At 36.9% G+C, this 19,152-nt stretch overlaps 1 protein-coding gene across 6 annotated transcripts in view; it reads right to left on the minus strand.

Moving 5' to 3' along the window:
- Window positions 1-19,152, minus strand: part of TAX1BP1 (Tax1 binding protein 1) — an 83,130-nt gene that overhangs the window by 40,804 nt on the left and 23,174 nt on the right. For all 6 annotated transcript variants that reach the window (XM_006066080.4, XM_006066078.4, XM_006066079.4 and 3 more), the window contains 4 exons: window positions 16,592-16,750; window positions 7,724-7,872; window positions 7,546-7,636; window positions 2,417-2,602 (listed from right to left, as the gene is read on the minus strand). In XM_006066080.4, coding sequence (XP_006066142.3) covers window positions 2,417-2,602; window positions 7,546-7,636; window positions 7,724-7,872; window positions 16,592-16,750 — 585 coding nt within the window. The remainder of the gene's footprint in view (window positions 1-2,416; window positions 2,603-7,545; window positions 7,637-7,723; window positions 7,873-16,591; window positions 16,751-19,152) is intronic.

Raw genomic sequence — 19,152 nt, forward strand, 5'->3', positions numbered from 1 at the left:
AAAGAGTCAGACATGACTGAGCAACTGGACTGACTGAACACTCTACATCCTTAGTGAAATATATTTTAAGATAAAATCTGGAAAAATCTTAGTTTTTATTTAGCAGAGATACTGATAGAAATGGTGTTGAGATAATAATTCTGAAACTAATGGTGCGTGCAGCTAGTTGAAAAAGTGTTAGTCACTCAATTGTGTCTGACTCTTTACTGGTCCATGGACTGTATAGCCCTCGAGGCTCCTCTGTCCACGGGATCCTCCAGGCAAGAATACTGGAGCGAGTAGCCATTTCCTTCTTCAGGGGATTTTCCTAACCCAGAGATCAAAACCCAGGTCTCCTGCATTGCAGGAAGATTATCATCCAAGCCACCAGGGAAGCTGGTTAAACAACATGAATAAATATAACGTTTGAAAGCTGCGGGGGCTTCCCTGATAGCTCGGTTGGTAAAGAATCCACCTGCAATGCAGGAGATACCGGTTCAATTCCTGGGTCAGGAAGATCCACTGGAGAAGGGATAGGCTACCCACTCTAGTATTCTTGGGCTTCCCTTGTGCCTAGCTGGTAAAGAATCTGCCTGCAAAGCAAGAGACCTGGGTTCCATCCCTGGGTTGGGAAGATCCCCTGGAGAAAGGAAAGGCTACCCACTCCCGTATTCTGACATGGAGAATTCCATGGACTGTATAGTCCATGGGGTCGCAAAGAGTCGGACACAACTGAGCGACTTTCACTTTCACTTTTGGAAGCTGGGAGAAGGTATACATAAGTATGGAAAGGAGGAAGATAAAGAAGACCCCTAGGAAGTACTGGATTTGAATTGGAGACATCAATATAAATTTAAGACTTAAAATATCTAATTAAAGCACAAAGTAGCAAAAGGATTCAGTTCTTGGTTTCGAAATAACTTTCTCAAATGTAAAAAAAAAAAAATCAGGCTCTCTGGAAAAATTGGTAATACCAGATTTAGGTCTGACCTAAAACTAAAACCTAACACAAAGTTCTAACCACAAAACAAGGAAGTATTCAAAGCATTAGGGGGAATATATCAGAAAGATACAAATGTAGGTCTGAAAAGGCTCCCCACTAGCTAAAGGACAACTTAAGTATAAAAAAGAATGATGATGTATAATGTATAATATACTGAACAAAAAATAATCAGAGAGTCTACAGTGATTAAAAAAAAGGAATAGAACAAAAGGGAACCACCTCATTATAAAAGAATACCTACTAATAAACATAGAGGGAATGACAATTTTTTAAATCACCACTTTGCAATCATTAATGTAATAACTAATACAGGTAAGAATCATCGAAGTATAAAAAACACTGGTCAAAGAGTACTGCAGAGTAGGATGTTCACATGATCTCAAAGTATTACCCAAGATTATCCAATAAATCACAAAGAAGGAAAGACACCAACGTAACTGAGAGATAAGCAGACATAACTTCAAACAGATTAAACCTATCATCAGAAAGAAAGGAACTGGTATTATATGACTTCTGATGTAACTGCAACAGAATATACAAAACATCTTTTTCTTGCCAAAAATATCTAACTGGAATCTAGTCATGAGGAAACAATAGACAAAACTAGAATATAGAACACTCTCTCAGACCAGTCTGAATTCTTCAAAACTATCAATTTCATCACAGACAAAAGGTTTAAGGACACTGTTCTGCAATGCAGACCAAGAATATAACAATAATCATTAATGTATGATTTCTGACTACCCAGGATCAAGAAATTTTAAAGGTTTTACAATATAAGTGGACTAATTTCAATGTGGACTAAAACTACATATGTGTGTGTGTGTGTGTGCCTGCGTGTGCACACGCGTGCTGTCGTGTCCAACTCTTCTGTGACCCCATGGACTCTTTTGCGACCACATGGACCACCAAGATCCTCTGGACCTGGAATTTTTCCAGGCAAGAATACTGGAGTGGGTTGCCATTTCCTATACTCTAGGGGGTCTTCCCAACCCAGGGATCAAACCCACGTCTCGGGTCTCCTGCACTGGCAGATGGATTCTTTAGCACCACCTGGGAAGCCCCATATACAAGTATGACTATTATCATATCAATATAAAATTTCTTAGGTGACATTTCTTAGGTATTATGGGTCTACAACAGAATGTAACTGTTGATAAGAGAGACTTTCACAAATATTTAGGATGAAATGTCAATGCCTACAACTGACTTTCAAATGGCTTGTAGGGGGCATATAAATAGGGGAGATAAAGGTGGCAAAATACTCAAGGATATATGTATTCAATTTTCTGTTCTTTCAACTCTTCTGTAAGTCTGAACTTTTTCCAAAACAGAAGTTGAGGGGAGTAAAGAGTAAAAATAAAAACCACACTGTATACATTTAACAGAGATAATACTTTACAATCTTCAAATGCATATTGCAAAAGTACTTACCTTACTTGAGGTTGTAAGCAAGAAGGTCCTTTGCAGATTCTCCTTTTCAGCCAATGAGAACTGTAGTCTGCTAATCTCTTCTTTGAAATGAGTAATCATGTTTTCTTTGTTCCCATCTAAATTCTTTAAAGTCTGGACCTCTGACACAAGCTTGGTATTTTCTATTTCTGTATTCTTCAAATGTACCTGAAACAGTGATTGAAAATGCCAAGAATATTCTTTCTAACTCCACAGCCTAAGTTCCTCAATAATTTAAAGTATCACTATTTATCTCTAACCCAAATATGATCAAGGAAAGGAAAGACTCACTAAGCAAGGAATCAGGAAAGCAAATTTTGCCAAATGATTACCCAAGTATATGGAAGCAGAACACAACTTTTCTAAGTTTTGCTATTGTTTTAGTTTTCCACAGATATTAATTCTAAGGTCTAACATTACCTGATCTCCAAAATCTTCCCTTTTACTAATTTTACATTAGTTCTCTTTAAAATTACAAATGAATTTGGTTGTTCTTTTGGGGAAACATGTTACAGGCATATTCATATATAAAGGCATGACCAGATTCAAGAAAAACAAAGTACATTCAAGAACGATACCATAAACAATTAAATTTCTTGCTTATGGAAAAAGTACTGTCATTTACCTCCTATGTGCCTAAAAATATATTTACTGACTAATTAACCCAACTATATTGATTTTTCCCAGGAACTCTGGCTGCTGCTATTCACAGTACATATGCAAATCAAATTCTATAACTGAAATTATAAAGAGTATAAGTATCTTTAAAATTTAAACTGCAGTTGAAAGTAGTTTTTTAAAAAATACTATATGCAACTGCATACTGCAACTTTCAACTGCAGTATGCAACTGCAACTTTTCTAAGATATCAGTATTATTAATATTTCCCTTTTTCACAAAATCTGTTCAAAAACCAAATATTCTATTTGGGCACTACTCCTTGAAGAGTCAAACCATAAAATCATCCATCAGTGAGTCTTTACTATTTTATCTCCTGTTCTCTCCTCTCTCTCTCTTCTCTCTCATGCTCTGAAGATGGTTGTTCCAAGAAACAGAATGGGTATAACCCATAAACATGCAAAAGGTTTCTATGTTCTGCAATGAGGTGCAGAGTAGACTTGATTTTTTTTTTAATTTTCAAAGCAAAACTTTTTAAAGATTAAAAAAGAATTAACCAACCCCCAAAATAAGAGGGAGACAACTGTAGTTTTGTGGTATAGTTTGAAATAAGGGAGCCTAATACCACCAGCTGTTTTTCTCCAGAATGTTTTGACTATTCAGGGTCTTTTGTTTTTCCATATAGATTTTAGAATTATTTGTTCTAGTTCTGTGAAAAAATATCATTGATATGTTGATAGGAATGCACTGAATCTGTAGATTGGGTAGTATGGTCCTTTTAACAATGTTACTTCTTCCAATCCATGAGCACAGTGTATCTTTCCATATGTGTTACCTTCATTTTTTTTTTCCATCATTGTCTGTTTTCTCACTACAGGGCTTTTACTCATTAGATTTATTCCTAGACATTTTATCCTTTTTGACTGTAAATGGGATTGTTTTCTTAATTTCTCTTCCCAAGAGTTTGCTGTTAGTATACAGAAATGCAGATGATTATTATTATTCTGTATATTATTTTTGTATCTTGCAACCTGACCAAACCCAATGATGAACAGCAGGTTTTCAGTGGCATCTTTAGGATTTTCTGTATAATGTCATCTGTAAACAGTGACAGTTTTACTACTTCCTTTGCAATTTGAATTCCTTTTCTTTCTTTGTCTGATCACGATGGCTATGACTTCCAATACTATGCTGAATAAAAGTGATGAGAGTGGGTATTTTTGTCTTGTTCCTGATTTTTTAGGAAGTACTTTTCAAGCTTTTCGCCATTGAGTACATTATGATGTTAGCTGTGGCCTTGTAGTATATGACTCTTATTATGTTGAGGTATGTTCTTTCTTAACCACTTCGTTGAGAAGTTTTATCACAAACATGTTGAATTTTGACAACAGCTTTTCCTGCATCTACTGAGATGATCATATAATCTTTATTTTTTTAATGCAGTATATCACAGTAACTATACTTTGTATACTACAAAGCTAGAGTAATCAAAACAGTATGGTAGTGGACAAAACCAGACACACTGATCAATAGAACAGAGAGCCCAGAAATGAACTCCACTTATATAAGCAATTAGTCTATGACAAAGGAGGCAAGAATATTACAACAGGGAAAAGAAAATTTCTTCAACAAACTGTGTTGGGGAAACTAGACAGCTACTTGCAAAAGAATCAAGCTAAACTACTTTCTCACACCATATATGTAAAAATAAACTCAAAATGGATTAAAGACTTAAATGTAAAACCTGAAACCATAAAACTTCTAGAAGAAAACAAAGGCAGTAGATTGTTTGATATCAGTCTTAGCAAAAACTTTTGGATATGCCTCCTCAGGCAAGGGAATCAAAGGCAAAAATAAAATAAATGGTACTACATCAAACTAAAAAGCCTTTCCCCAGCAAAGGAAACTATCAACAAAATGAAAAGGACACCTACTGAATGGGAAAAGATATCTGAAGTGATATATCCAACCAACATGGAGTTAATATGCAAAATATACAAAGAGCCCATACAACTCAATATCAAAAAAACAAGCCCGATCAAAAAACAGGCAGAGAACCTGAACAGGCATTTCTCCAAAGAAGACATACAGAAGATCAACAGGCAAATGAAAATGTGTTCAAGATCACTAATCATCAACGAAATACAAATCAAACACCTCATCTCAATGATACATCACCTCAGTCTTGAGAATGGCTACTAACAAAAAGACAACAAATAACAAGTGCTGGTAAGAATGTGGAGAAAAGGGAACCCCTCTGCACTGCTGGTGGGAATGTAAATTGGTGCAGTCACTATGGAGACACAGTAGGGCGATTTCTCAAAAAGTTAAAAAGTAGAACCATATGATCCAGCAATTCCACTCCTGGATATTTATCTGAAGAAAACAAAATACTAATTTGAGAAGAATAGGGGTACATAAGTACCCCTATGTTTACTGCAGTATTATCTACAATAGCCAAGATATTAAAGCAACCTAAGTGCTCATCAACAGATGAAAGGATAAAGAAGATGCTGTGTGTATGTGTACACACACACACACAGGTATATTACTCAGCCATAAAAAAAAGAAAAACTTTGCCATGTGCAACAATATGGAAGGACCTAAGTGAAATAAATCAAAGACAAATACCATACTACTTCATTTACGTGTGTTATCTAAAAAACAGAACAAATGAACATAAAAAAGAATGACAGATGAAGAAAACTAACAAGTGGTTGCTGGCTGGGGGATTAGAGAAACAGGTGAGGAAGATTAACAGGTACACAGTTATAAAAACACAATCAGTCACAGGTATGAAATATATAGCATGTGGAATACAGTCAATAATTATGCAATACCTTTGTATGGTGACAGGTGGCAGCTAGACTTATTGTGGTGATCATTTTGAAATGTATAAAAATATAAAATCACGATGCTATGCACCCAGAACTAAATATAGTTTTGTGTGGGTCAAATTAAACTTCAAAAACTCATGGAAAAAAAACAGGTCAGATTTGTGGTTACCTGAGACAGAGAGTGAAGGGAAGTGGCGTTAGATAAACTAATACAAACTTCCAGTTAAAAGATAAATAAGTATTAGCGATATAACATATCACACAGTAACTAAAATTACCACCACTGTAAGTTATATATGAAAGTTATTGAGAGTAAATCCCTAGAGTTCCCATCACAAGGGCAAAAAATCTTTTATATTTATATGAGATGATGAATGTTCACTAAACTTATTGTGGTAATCATTCCATGATATACACCATTATGCTTATGCCATAAACTTATAAGTACTGTATGTCAATGGTATCTCAATAAAAATGAAGGAAAAAAAGAGGTGCTTCTCAGAAAAGATTTAGAATTTCATACTTGGGTACCCAATGATGGCACAGAGCTTATCAACAGATATAAATAAGTGAATAGTTATTTTTTAATAAGAAGAAGGGGAAAACCTACTGGCAATAAATAAATCATATTCTACATTTTTAGTACAAATTGAGATGAGACTCTCAAATACTGAATATATGAAGTTATGCTTTACTTTTAACATATATCATAATTATATAAATGAGTGCTGTTCTCTTCTAATAAAGAGATTAAATCTATCCAAGAAATACTTAACTCAGAATGTTGTTGAAATTCCTAATCTTGAACTGCCTTCAAGAACTGCTTCAAGTCCCAATATGTATCCACAATATTGACAACTAACGCTCACTATCCTATTTTAGAGTTGCTTAAACAGGAAAGGAGAAAACTCTCAAAGGTGAAGATTTGTCTACAGAATCCTTTTTTAAAATGAAAGTCTCTTAGATATTTCCAAAAGGCAAACTAAAATATGATCATCACTGAAATAAATTAATCCTCTCACTAACATTTATATACTCTTAAAAGGGGAAAATTAGTTGCACAAATCCTGATCAACGGCTATCTTATTACCATTAAAAATCTCTGACTTATTATACATTACCTGCTAAGTATCTAAAATACCAGTAACTTAAACTTCCTGAAAACTTTTAGGGACTACACACAATGAGGTAGTTTTAAAATATATCCCTAAATCCTTTGATTCTCCTCTCCAGTAGCAGCTGGAGTGACTTGCTTCTAATTAGTAAGATAAAGAAGAAGCATCAGTGCACAACTTGCAGACCAAGTCATAAAATGCATTGATTTCCTCCTCCTCTCCCTTGTATGGCTCACTCTGAGAGAAGTTGATTGCCATATTGTGGGGACATTCAAACAGCCACTGAAGAGGCAACATTCCAAGAAACTGAAGGACCTCCTGCCAAAAGTCATGTAAGCAAGCCACTCTGACAGCACATCCCCCAGTTCTAACTGACAGCCTTTAGCGGACTTCAGCCCTTGCCAACACCTTGATTGCAACTACACAAGACTCGGAGCCAGAACCACTCAGCTAAATTGCTCCCAAATTCCTGAACACTAAGTTCTGGGGCAATATGCTACATAGCAAAAGATAACTAATAAAAATGTAAGGAATAAATTACCTTATAAAGTTCCTTCTCATCCTTTTCTGTCTTCAACTGACATTCAAGTTGTTCTCTTTCACACTGTGCCTTTTTGAGTTTGTCCTTTAAACTGAGTTAAAGTCAAATAACGTTAACATAAACAACTTTCTTAAAACATTTTTAAAACATGAAGATGTTTTTATAATATTAGAAATACCTGTCTAATTCAGTTTCTTTTTCAATCGCTTTATGAGTCACTGACACAATATCTTCCTCAAGCTGGAGAGCTTTGGACGTAGCATCATTGTATCTCTTCTTAAATTCTTCATTTTCCATTTTTAAACTTTGTGATACTTTAGTAAGAGCCTTAGAAACAATAATAAAATATTTTGAGAAACAAAAACATAATCAGAAATACAAATTTGTATATTTCTAAATCTATCCTTAAAATTTGAATCCCTCATTTGTCTCCTCCAAACTTTATAAGAATAAAAACTAAACCTGAAATGGTAACATACAATAAACTTTTTAAATACTAAATTAAACAATTACTAACTTTTCTCCTGGACTTTTCACACACACTGTGTGATGATTTCAGGCCTTTCTCCACCAGAGGGCAGGCAATGAAAGTGAGGAGAACTTGAAAATTAGTCACTTTGGTTTTTTGTTTTTTTTTTTTTTTAACACATCTTGCTTTCCACTGTTACGCCAATGACAAAACAGTTTTCATGATATTAACCGAGGTTAACACCCATTTCTTCTAGCATAAGTCACTAAGCACCACTGATAATTATGAAAATACAATGGGTACTGTGAAAGTGTTAATTGCTTAATCATGTCTGAATCTTTGCAACCCCACTGACTGGAGCATACCAGGATCCTCTGTTCATGGAATTCTCCAGCAAAGAATACTAGAGTGGGAAGTCACTCCCTTCTCCAGAGGATCTTCCTGATCTAGGCATTGAACTCAGGTTTCCCACCTTGCAGGCAGATTCTTTACCATCTTAAACAGATAACTAAAAAATCTTATCACGTCAATTAAGACAATTAACTAACTTACACGACCGGTGCACTAAGCAAGGGCGGCTGCGACCAGCGCACTAAGCGCGGGCGCAAGCGTGGCCGAGAGGAGTTACCCCACGTCCGAGGTTGGGGGCGACCGCGGAGAAGAGATACCTGCGTCGGAGGTCAGGGGCGGCGGCCGAGAGGAGCTACCCCGCGAACGAGGTCAGGGGCGACGGCCGGCAGGAGCTACCTGCCTACGAGGTCGGGGCGGCGGCCGAGAGGAGCTACCCCATGTCTAAGGACTGGTGGCTGGGCGGGCGCAGGAGGGCCTAGAGGAGCTATCCCACGTTGAAAGTCAGGAAGGGTGGCAGTGAGGAGGTACCCCTAGCCCAAGGTAAGGAGCAGTGGCTGCGCTTTGCTGGAGCAGCAGTGAAGAGATAGCCCACGCCCAAGGTAAGAGAAACCCAAGTAAGACAGTAGGTGTTGCAAGTGGGCATCAGAGGACAGACACACTGAAACCATACTCACAGAAAACTAGTCAATCTAATCACACTAGGACCACAGCCTTATCTAACTCAATGAAACTAAGCCATGCTCATGGGGCTACCCAAGACAGGCGGGTCATGGTGGAGAGGTCTGACAGAATGTGGTCCACTGGAGAAGGGAATGGCAAACCATTTCAGTATTCTTGCCTTGAGAACCCCATGAACGGTATGAAAAGGCAAAATGATAGGATACTGAAAGAGGAACTCCTCAGGTCAGTAGGTGCCCAATATGCTACTGGAGACCAGTGGAGAAATAACTCCAAAAAGAATGAAGGGATGGCACCAAAGCAAAAACAATATGCGGTTGTGGATGTGACTGGTGATAGAAGCAAGGTCCGATGCTGTAAAGAGCAATATTCAATAGGAACCTGGAATGTCAGGTCCATGAATCAAGGCAAACTGGAAGTGGTCAAACAAGAGATGATGGCAAGAGTGAATGTAGACATTCTAGGAATCAGTGAACTAAAATGGACTGGAATGGGTGAATTTAACTCAGATGACCATTATATCTACTGCTACGGGCAGGAATCCCTCAGAAGAAATGGAGTAGCCATCATGGTCAACAAAAGAGTTCGAAATACAGTACTTGGATGCAATCTCAAAAATGACAGAATGATCTCTGTTCGTTTCCAAGGCAAACCATTCAATATCACAGTAATCCAAGTCTATGCCCCAACCAGTAATGCTGAAGAAGCTGAAGTTGAATGGTTCTATGAAGACCTACAAGACCTTTTAGAACACCCAAAAAAGGTCCTTTTCATTATAGGGGACTGGAATGCAAAAGTAGAAGTCAAGAAACACCTGGAGTAACAGGCAAATTTGGCCTTGGAATACAGAATGAAGCAGGGCAAAGGCTAATCGAGTTTTGCCAAGAGAACGCACTGGTTATAGCAAACACCCTCTTCCAACAACACAAGAGAAGACTCTACACATGGACATCACCAGATGGTCAACACCAAAATCAGACTGATTATATTCTTTGCAGCCAAAGATGGAGAAGCTCTATACAATCAGCAAAAACAAGACTGGGAGCTGACTGTGCCTCAGATCATGAACTCCTTATTACCAAATTCAGGCTTAAATTGAAGAAAGTAGGGAAAACCACTAGACCATTCAGGTATGACCTAAATCAAATCCCTTATGATTATACAGTGGAAGTGAGAAATAGATTTAAGGGCCTAGATCTGATAGATTGAGTGCCTGATGAACTATGGACAGAGGTTCATGACACTGTACAGGAGACAGGGATCAAGACCATCCCCGTGGAAAAGAAATGCAAAAAAGCAAAATGGCTGTCTGGGGAGGCCTTACAAATAGCTGTGAAAAGAAGGGAATCGAAAAGCAAAGGAGAATAGGAAAGATATAAGCATCTGAATGCAGAGTTCCAAAGAATAGCAAGGAGAGATAAGAAAGCCTTCCTCAGCGATCAATGCAAAGAAATAGAGGAAAACAATAGAATGGGAAAGACTAGAGATCTCTTCAAGAAAATCAGAGATACCAAGGGAACATTGCATGCAAAGATGGGCTCGATAAAGGACAGAAATGGTATGGACCTAACAGAAGCAGAAGATATTAAGAAGAGGTGGCAAGAATACACAGAAGAACTGTACAAAAAAGATCTTCACGACCCAGATGATCACGATGGTGTGATCACTCACCTAGAGCCAGACATCCTGGAATGTGAAGTCAAGTGGGCCTTAGAAAGCATCACTACGAACAAAACTAGCGGAGGTGATGGCATTCCAGTTGAACTATTTCAAACCTGAAAGATGATGATGTGAAAGTGCTGCACTCAATATGCCAGCAAATTTGGAAAACTCAGCAGTGGCCACAGGACTAGAAAAGGTCAGTTTTTATTCCAATCCCAAAGAAAGGCAATGCCAAAGAAGGCTCAAACTACCGCACAATTCCACTCATCTCACATGCTAGTAAAGTAATCAAAATTCTCCAAGCCAGGCTTCAGCAATACATGAACCGTGAACTTCCTGATGTTCAAGCTGGTTTTAGAAAAGGCAGAGGAACCAGAGATCAAATTGCCAACATCCGCTGGATCATCGAAAAAGCAAGAGAGTTCCAGAAAAACATCTACTTCTGCTTTGTTGACTATGCCAAAGCCTTTGACTGTGTGGATCACAATAAACTGTGGAAAATTCTTCAAGAGAAGGGAATACCAGACCACCTGACCTGCCTCTTGAGAAACCTATATGCAGGTCAGGAAGCAACAGTTAGAACTGGACATGGAACAACATGGTTCCAAATAGGAGAAGGGGTACGTCAAGGCTGTATATTGTCACCCTGCTTATTTAACTTATATGCAGAGTACATTATGAGAAACGCTGGGCTGGAAGAGGCACAAGCTGGAATCAATATTGCCAGGAGAAATATCAATAGCCTCAGATATGCAGATGACACCACCCTTATGGCAGAAAGTGAAGAGGAACTAAAGAGCCTCCTGATGAAAGTGAAAGAGGAGAGTGAAAATGTTGGCTTAAAGCTCAACATTCAGAAAACTAAGATCATGGCATCTGGTCCTATCACTTCATGACAAATAGATGGGGAAACAGTGGAAACAGTGTCAGACTTTATTCTTTTGGGCTCCAAAATCACTGCAGATGGTGACTGCAGCCATGAAATTAAAAGACACTTACTCCTTGGAAGGAAAGTTATGACCAACCTAGATAGCATATTCAAAAGCAGAGACATTACTTTGCCAACAAAGGGGTCCATCTAGTAAGGCTATGGTTTTTCCAGTGGTCATGTATGGATGTGAGAGTTGGACTGTGAAGAAAGCTGAGTGCCGAAGAATTGATGCTTTTAAACTGTGGTGTTGGAGAAGACTCTTGAGAGTCCCTTGGACTGCAAGGAGATCCAACCAGTCCATTCTAAAGGAGATCAGCCCTGGGTGTTCTTTGGAAGGAATGATGCTAAAGCTGAAACTCCAGTACTTTGACCACCTCATGAGAAGAGTTGACTCATTGGAAAAGACCCTGATGTTGTGAAACATTGAAGGCAGGAGAAGAAGGGGACGACAGAGGATGAGATGGCTGGATGGCATCACCGACTCAATGGACATGAGTCTGAGTGAACTCCAGGAGTTGGTGATGGAGAGGGAGGCCTGGTGTGCTGCGATTCATGGGGTCGCAAAGAGTCGGACACGACTGAGCAACTGAATTGAACTGAAGAGGTCCACACTAGACAGAGCCATTATATGAGAGATCTTTCACGTTCTCTCACTCATGTACTTATGGTAACTCCCAAATGCCTGGTAATGTCTCAAGGTACCCTACACCTTGCTGTTTACTCACTAAGTCATGTCTAATTCTTTGTGACTCCATAGACTGTAGCCCGCAAGGCTGGAGTGGGTTGCCATTTCCTTCTCCAGGGAATCTTCCTGACCCAGGGATCAAACCCACATCTCCTGCATTTCAGGCACATTCTTTACCCTACCTAATTTGTGAAACTTAAGAATCAAAACAATATGAATATAAACAAGAGTTCATAACAAGCTCCTCATATTGTTTAAGCAATATTGTTTCAAAGTGAAGTTGCTCAGTCGTGTCCGACTCTTTGCGACCCTGTGGACTGTAGCCCACCAGGCTCCTCCATCCATGGGATTCTCCAGGCAAGAATACTGGAGTGGGTTGCCATTTCCTTCTCCAGGGGATCTTCCCAACCCAGGGATCGAACTTAGGTCTCCTCCAGGGCAGGCAGACGCTTTAAACTCTGAGCCACCATATTGTTTGAGTACCACCCGAAAGAATTTGGTTTCAAAATATCTTGAAGGACATCTTAAATTACCAATATTCAAGTTAAGAATGTAATTTATTTTATGAAAACATTCCATTCATAGATGGAATTCACCAAAAGATTATGAACTAATTAGAAAACTTAATAGGGTCACAGCCCATTTTAGTCCTATTTGAAAAATAGGATTCAGGAGCATTGGTTCTCTGAGCCTCAGTTTTCAATCTTCTAATTTCAAATATATATCCAGCACTTCAAAACAAAAACCAGAACACAATGAATAAATATACAAACTGCTAATTTTTACGTAAGTCTAATAAATGTAAAGTGAAAGTCGCTCAGTCATGTCAGACTCTCTGCGACCCATGGACGCATGAATTCTCCAGGTCAGAATAGTGGAGTGGGCAGCCCTTCCCTTCAGGGAATCTTCCTAACCCAGGGATCGAACCCAGGTCTCCCGCATTGCAGGGGGATTCTTTACCAGCTGAGCCACAAGGGAAGCCCAAGAATACAGGAGTGGGTAGCCTACCCCTTCTCCAGCAGATCTTCCAGACCCAGAATCAAACCAGGGTCTCCTGCATTGCAGGCAGATTCTTTACCAACTGAGGTATCAGGGAAGCTAATGAGATATCATTTGACATTAAAAAGAATGAAATACTGATCCATACTATAAAATGGGTGAACCCTGAAAGCATTGTAACTACAAGAAGCTAGTTCCAAAAGTATACAGTTTAATGGTTTTTAATATATTTACAGACTTGTGCAACCATTACCATAACCTAGTTTTAGAACATTTTCATTACCCCCAAAAGAAACCTTTTACCTACTTATGGTCAGTTTCCCACCAGTTCCAGGCAACCACTAATCTAAATATCTATAGATGTGCATATTTTGTACATTGCATAAATGATCTATCTTAATAGTCTTTCAAATATTCAGCAGTTTATATACTCATACTTTAAAACTATTAGACGAAGACTGTTTTTTACAATTCATACCACAGATTTTAAACCAGATTTCACACCAGATTTTAAACAGGTGCCAAGAAATGTCAGATTTTATAAGTTATTCAACTAACCCAGGTTTAAAAGTTTCTGAGCTATTCTAACTGCCCAGCAGGCCTGCCTGATTAAGATGGAGACTATAATTTTGGAAGTAAAAAGCAAATTCATAAAGAACTAGAAGCCCCATGACTAGCAGCAAAGAGGAAGTAGCTCTCCTAGCAAGCATATTATTTTATCCCCAGAAATAAGCAATTGCCAAAATGTAACTCAGAATTGTTTGTATATAACATTATACAAACATTGCTTTTAAAATCTGGGGAAAATGTTGTCGATTCTTACTCCTCTTGGATGACGTTATTATTTTATTTCTTCATTGATTATGAAAATTAATATAACAATATTAGCTGAAGTTAGTGAGAATCTATTATGCAACAAATATCATTCTAAGTCTTTTTGTCACCATTTTCTATAGAATAACTTAAAAAAAAAAATCACTTCCACATATCTATCTTCCCAGATTGTATATTCCAATGGAAGAATAGCAGCAAGGAAGTCCCCTGTATATTCCAATGGAAGAATAGCAGCAAGAAGTCCCCTTCATGATGGGTGACTGTCATCAAGATTTGTGAGTTGCCATAAACTTCCAAAGATTTCTTCTGGGTACCTTAGCCACAATCGCCTACAAATCTTGCTTCATTAATCCCCTGACTTCAGTCTACCATTTTCTCAACCCACGTCTGTCAGCATAATCTTTAGTCTTATCTATCATGCTTAACCCGTCACCTGGACAGCAGAGAAAACCTAACACTGTTTAAATTTCAGGTAATAACTGAACCAGAAAAATGGTCTGATGTACATGAGTAATTTCACACAATTGAAGGCCTCTCTTTGTGCCATTCCTACTCTCTAAATCATCCATTCTTCCCTTTGGATTTCAAGGTGAATAGCGTCTAACATCAAAGGCCATACTTCAGGGTATTCTTCATCTCACAGGCTAGGTACAGGTTGTAATGGGCCATTTTGGAAAACTGCCAAATTCAGGTAACAGCAAGAGAAATGTGTGAAGAATAGAAAGAAAAGAGTTAGAACTATACAAAGGACAGCAAGAGAGTTACAACAACTGGATTAAAAATTTACCTGGATGTTCTAATAGTCAAGCTAGGCACATATAATGAGATTTTATTATAACATTTATAATACTTGGGTATACCTACTTAAAAAGTTCAAATTTAAAAAGTGGTTCCTTAGAATTCCCTGGAGGTGGTTAAAAGACTCCAAGCTTCCACTGAGAGAAGCACGGATTCAATCACTGGTCAGGGAATTAAGATTCCACATGTTACACCACCCTCCTTCCCACCCCTCCCCACCAAAAATGGTTCTTTAACCAGAGTATCTACCCCTACTGTAGGACTGCAATTACTCCCCAGGAATAAAATTGGGAGAATAACTGTGTATTTTAAACTAAAAAGGCTAAAAGTAATAAGGACAAAAGACTTGACAGATGTTTATAAGGAGACAAGGAGAAGGACATGGCAACCCACTCCAATATTCTTGCGTGGAGAATCCAATGGGCAGAGGAACCTGGTGGGTTATAGTCCATGGGGTAACAAAGAGTCAGACACAACTAAGCTACTAATCCATAAGGAAATAAACAAGTGTACACACTGCTTGATATTATGTTTACCCTCTAATGCAAGCAATCCTCAAACAGAATAAGGTTAATCTTTTTTGTTTGAGCCCTATCTGTATATCACCTCTGCTCAAGTGTACAATATACAATCACTCCACTCGAGTATAAAATGGCTCAATTAACAATTATTAAGCAACTGTTCTAGGTCTTGCTGCACAAAAGAATAACTGGGAGAGGGGGATAAATTGAGAGGTTGAGACATATACATTACTATATCCATGTAATGGCCTACATGGGAAAACAATCTAATAAAGAAAAAGTAGATATATGTGTAACCAACTGACTTTGCTGTACACCTGAAACTAAAACAACACTGTGAATCAACTATACTACAATAAAAATAAAAGAAGAGTGGAACAGACTCCATCCTTAGGGAACAATAGGTCAATCCTATCAATGAGCATAAGCATTTGCAACTAGTAACAATGTGAGATTGTGATATACATATATAATCATAATCTGTGCAAGTTTGTCAATAAATTTTCTTATGAAAATATTAAATAAACAAGTCAATTACTAGGAGACTGCTTTTTCCATTGTTTTTGACTATTGTCTTAAATCCATTTTTATCCCTAAATTACACTGTTCTATGCTTAAACTTTTTTTCTTAGCTTAAGACTGTGCCAATTTTTTTTAATTAGGTGGTTTTTAGGATAATTTATTGCCTTTCTCACATCAATGATTTCAAAATTATAATATTACATCTTATTTCACTAAATTCTGATTTTTAAAAAGTAACTTTAACTACTTTATTCTTCTCTTCCCTTTATTCAGTGTTTATCATTCCTAACTGTATTTCTAAGCCACCTCCCCAAGATCAATCACATATTCTACAATGAGATGTAAAGCATCTAGAAACAGCTGTCAAGGACTATGTCACAAGCCTGATACCAAAAATCTCAAAAGTATTTTAACCATTCACAATCATAAAAGAGGCTGTGGCAGAAGGTTGACAGGATCTGACCTATCCTAGTACAAATATCTATCCAAATATATTTTTTAACATGGGATCGTCACTCATTTTCATTGGTTCAGTTTCTAAAAAAACTGGATTTCAGACAGTATAATTCCAATCAGTTACACAGGACACAACTAACCTTCTGCTCTGCTTGCAACTGATCACCTCTTTCTTTCTCATGGTTAAGTTCTCTTTCCATTCTTCCAACTTGTTCTCGAAGTTGTGTTGTTTCCTTTTCCAGAACAGCAATTAACTTTAACAGTTCTTCTTTTTCTTTCATTGTTTTCTCAATTTTCAACTATAAAACAGAAAACTCAAATTGTTTATAATCCTACAATATATTACAAATTCAGTTTTCCATTTCAAAAAAAATAGTGAAGAAATCTGTAGAAAGAACTTTTACAAACTATCTTCATATGAATTAAACTCCTTTGTCGTCAGTTAAAAATTCATGAGTCTGTCATTTTATGGCAAAAACCACTACAATATTGTAAAGTAATTAGCCTCCAATTAAAATTTTTTAAAAAATTAATGAATCATAAATGTAAACCATTTTTTATTGGGCAAAGAAGAAAACATTACAAGAAGGCAGGTGCAGAAGTAATGAATTTTATTATGAAGTTGCCTGCTAATCACTTTTCAAATCAGTACTAAAAATAAGGCATATCTAGTTTCATGAGTGACAATTCTGGGCTTTCTTATTTTGGGTAAAAAGGTGAAAAATATGTACCTCTTCTTGAATGGAAATCTATGAAAAGTGGCAATTCTGGGCTTTTCTTACCTTGGGTAATAATCAATGAAAAAAAACATGTACCTCTTCTTGAATGGAAACCCTTGAATTTATTAAGAACATCCTTGTGTGTTACATAAGGCCTTCACCTGTCAGATTACTATGAACTTTGGGTTCTTTAAAAAAGGTCTTAGGAGTGGGAGATGGGAACAAATGTATACCTGACTGATTCATGCTGATATATGCAGAAGCCAACACAATACTGTAAAGCAATCATCCTCCAATTAATAATAAATTTAAATAAGATACTAAGAAATAAGTTTCTGTATGTACAAAACAGCCTCTATTTAGGTAAGTTAAAACAAACTTTATATAAGTAAATGCAAATTTTAGGAAAAAATGCAGACTTTAACAACATAACTGACTCTTACATGAACCCTAATAGTTAACTGAGTTCAGGAACTCAAGTATTCTAAAAATTACCAAATTAAGGGACCTAAAATAGAAAATAAATAATATGGTCAATTTTTTTTTTTCAGCAAGTTGTCTGATTCTAACAGGGGAAAAAGAATGGAGACTCACAACAGAAGCATTATACATTTAGCTAAATAAAAACATTTTCCCCCAGTACACCCCAAGTTAATTTCCCAAGGTCGTGGAAACAAACTCTAATTATTTAAACACTAAAATGGCTCTTACAAAAGTTAAAGAGCTGGAAAATTTTTAAAGGCCCCATCTATCTCTTCCATCAGACTAAATGAAAATGACTAGAGTAAATGCTCTCAGAAGAGAAAAGTTTAAGTATTCACTGAATTTCTTTTTACTCTATTTTTTAAAAAAATTATTTTGGGGCTCTAAACTTCCTGGCAGCTTAAAGATTCACCTTGACCCAGTCTGACAGAAACATCATAAAAGAACTACTATTTCCCAGTGATTCATTTAATTGACATATACTTTCTAAAGAGTTCACTGACTCTTAAGCAGAAAAAGCAGAAATTTTTAACTAAAATTAGATAAAATTGTATAGAAGTCCAATTCCTGCCCCCAACTTTGTATTCTGGGATCTTTCAAGCATACAAAATGGTTAATATTTTACAATGAACCTCCATTCAACCATAATCTAAATTGAATAATTATTTCACCATGTTTATTTTATAAATACATAGATATGTAAGTTTATGTAATTTTTTTTTTTTTTGCTAAAGCATTTGAAACATAAATGCAGACACTTCACTCCTAAGTGCACAGGGCAAGCTATCACCTAATAAGTACAGTCTCATACTTAGCCACTACAATTATTATAGCTAAGAAATTTAACAATAATGTTCTCACACACAAAGGATAGTCCATACTTAAAATAACCCACTCTACTCCCAAAATATCTATTTTTTAAATACCTAAGATCCCATCATCAAGGTTCACAAACTGAAGAACCGTTACTCAATCATGTCTAATGCCAACAGTGCCCTAAATAATGAATGTGGAAATTTAAAAGATTTGTCAAAAAATTGTTCAGACTATAAATACTTTATCTCAAAAACATTTACCTAAGAGACAGAAATTTAAATTTTCTCTATAAAGTACAAAGTACATTTTAAGAGTAGGAAAAAGAGAACTAAACTGTGCAATGTCCCAATTTACTTGGGAGCACAAAAGAGAGGTAGAGGCCAAAATGTCTGTTGCTTTTCTGTTGGAGGTCTTCTGAAATCAGGGTGGTCTAACAAGTATTCAAAAAACTCCAATATAAACACTGCATTCTTTGTAAGAGCTAGGCCTATTTCAGCATCTTTGACTAGCATTCAAATACCAGGCTAAAAACCTTGATCATCAGGCAGTCGTCACCACAAAATGTTTTAGTCACCCTATAAAAGTTACATTTCTTTATTTAAGATAAGAGAGGAATTTCTGGAAGGAGGAAGGGAATATATGAAAAAATTCACAATAAAAGTTATAGGTTCCTTCTAACTTTC

Source organism: Bubalus bubalis, chromosome 8 (assembly GCF_019923935.1).
Source record: "Bubalus bubalis isolate 160015118507 breed Murrah chromosome 8, NDDB_SH_1, whole genome shotgun sequence".
Taxonomy (NCBI): Eukaryota; Metazoa; Chordata; class Mammalia; order Artiodactyla; family Bovidae; genus Bubalus; species Bubalus bubalis.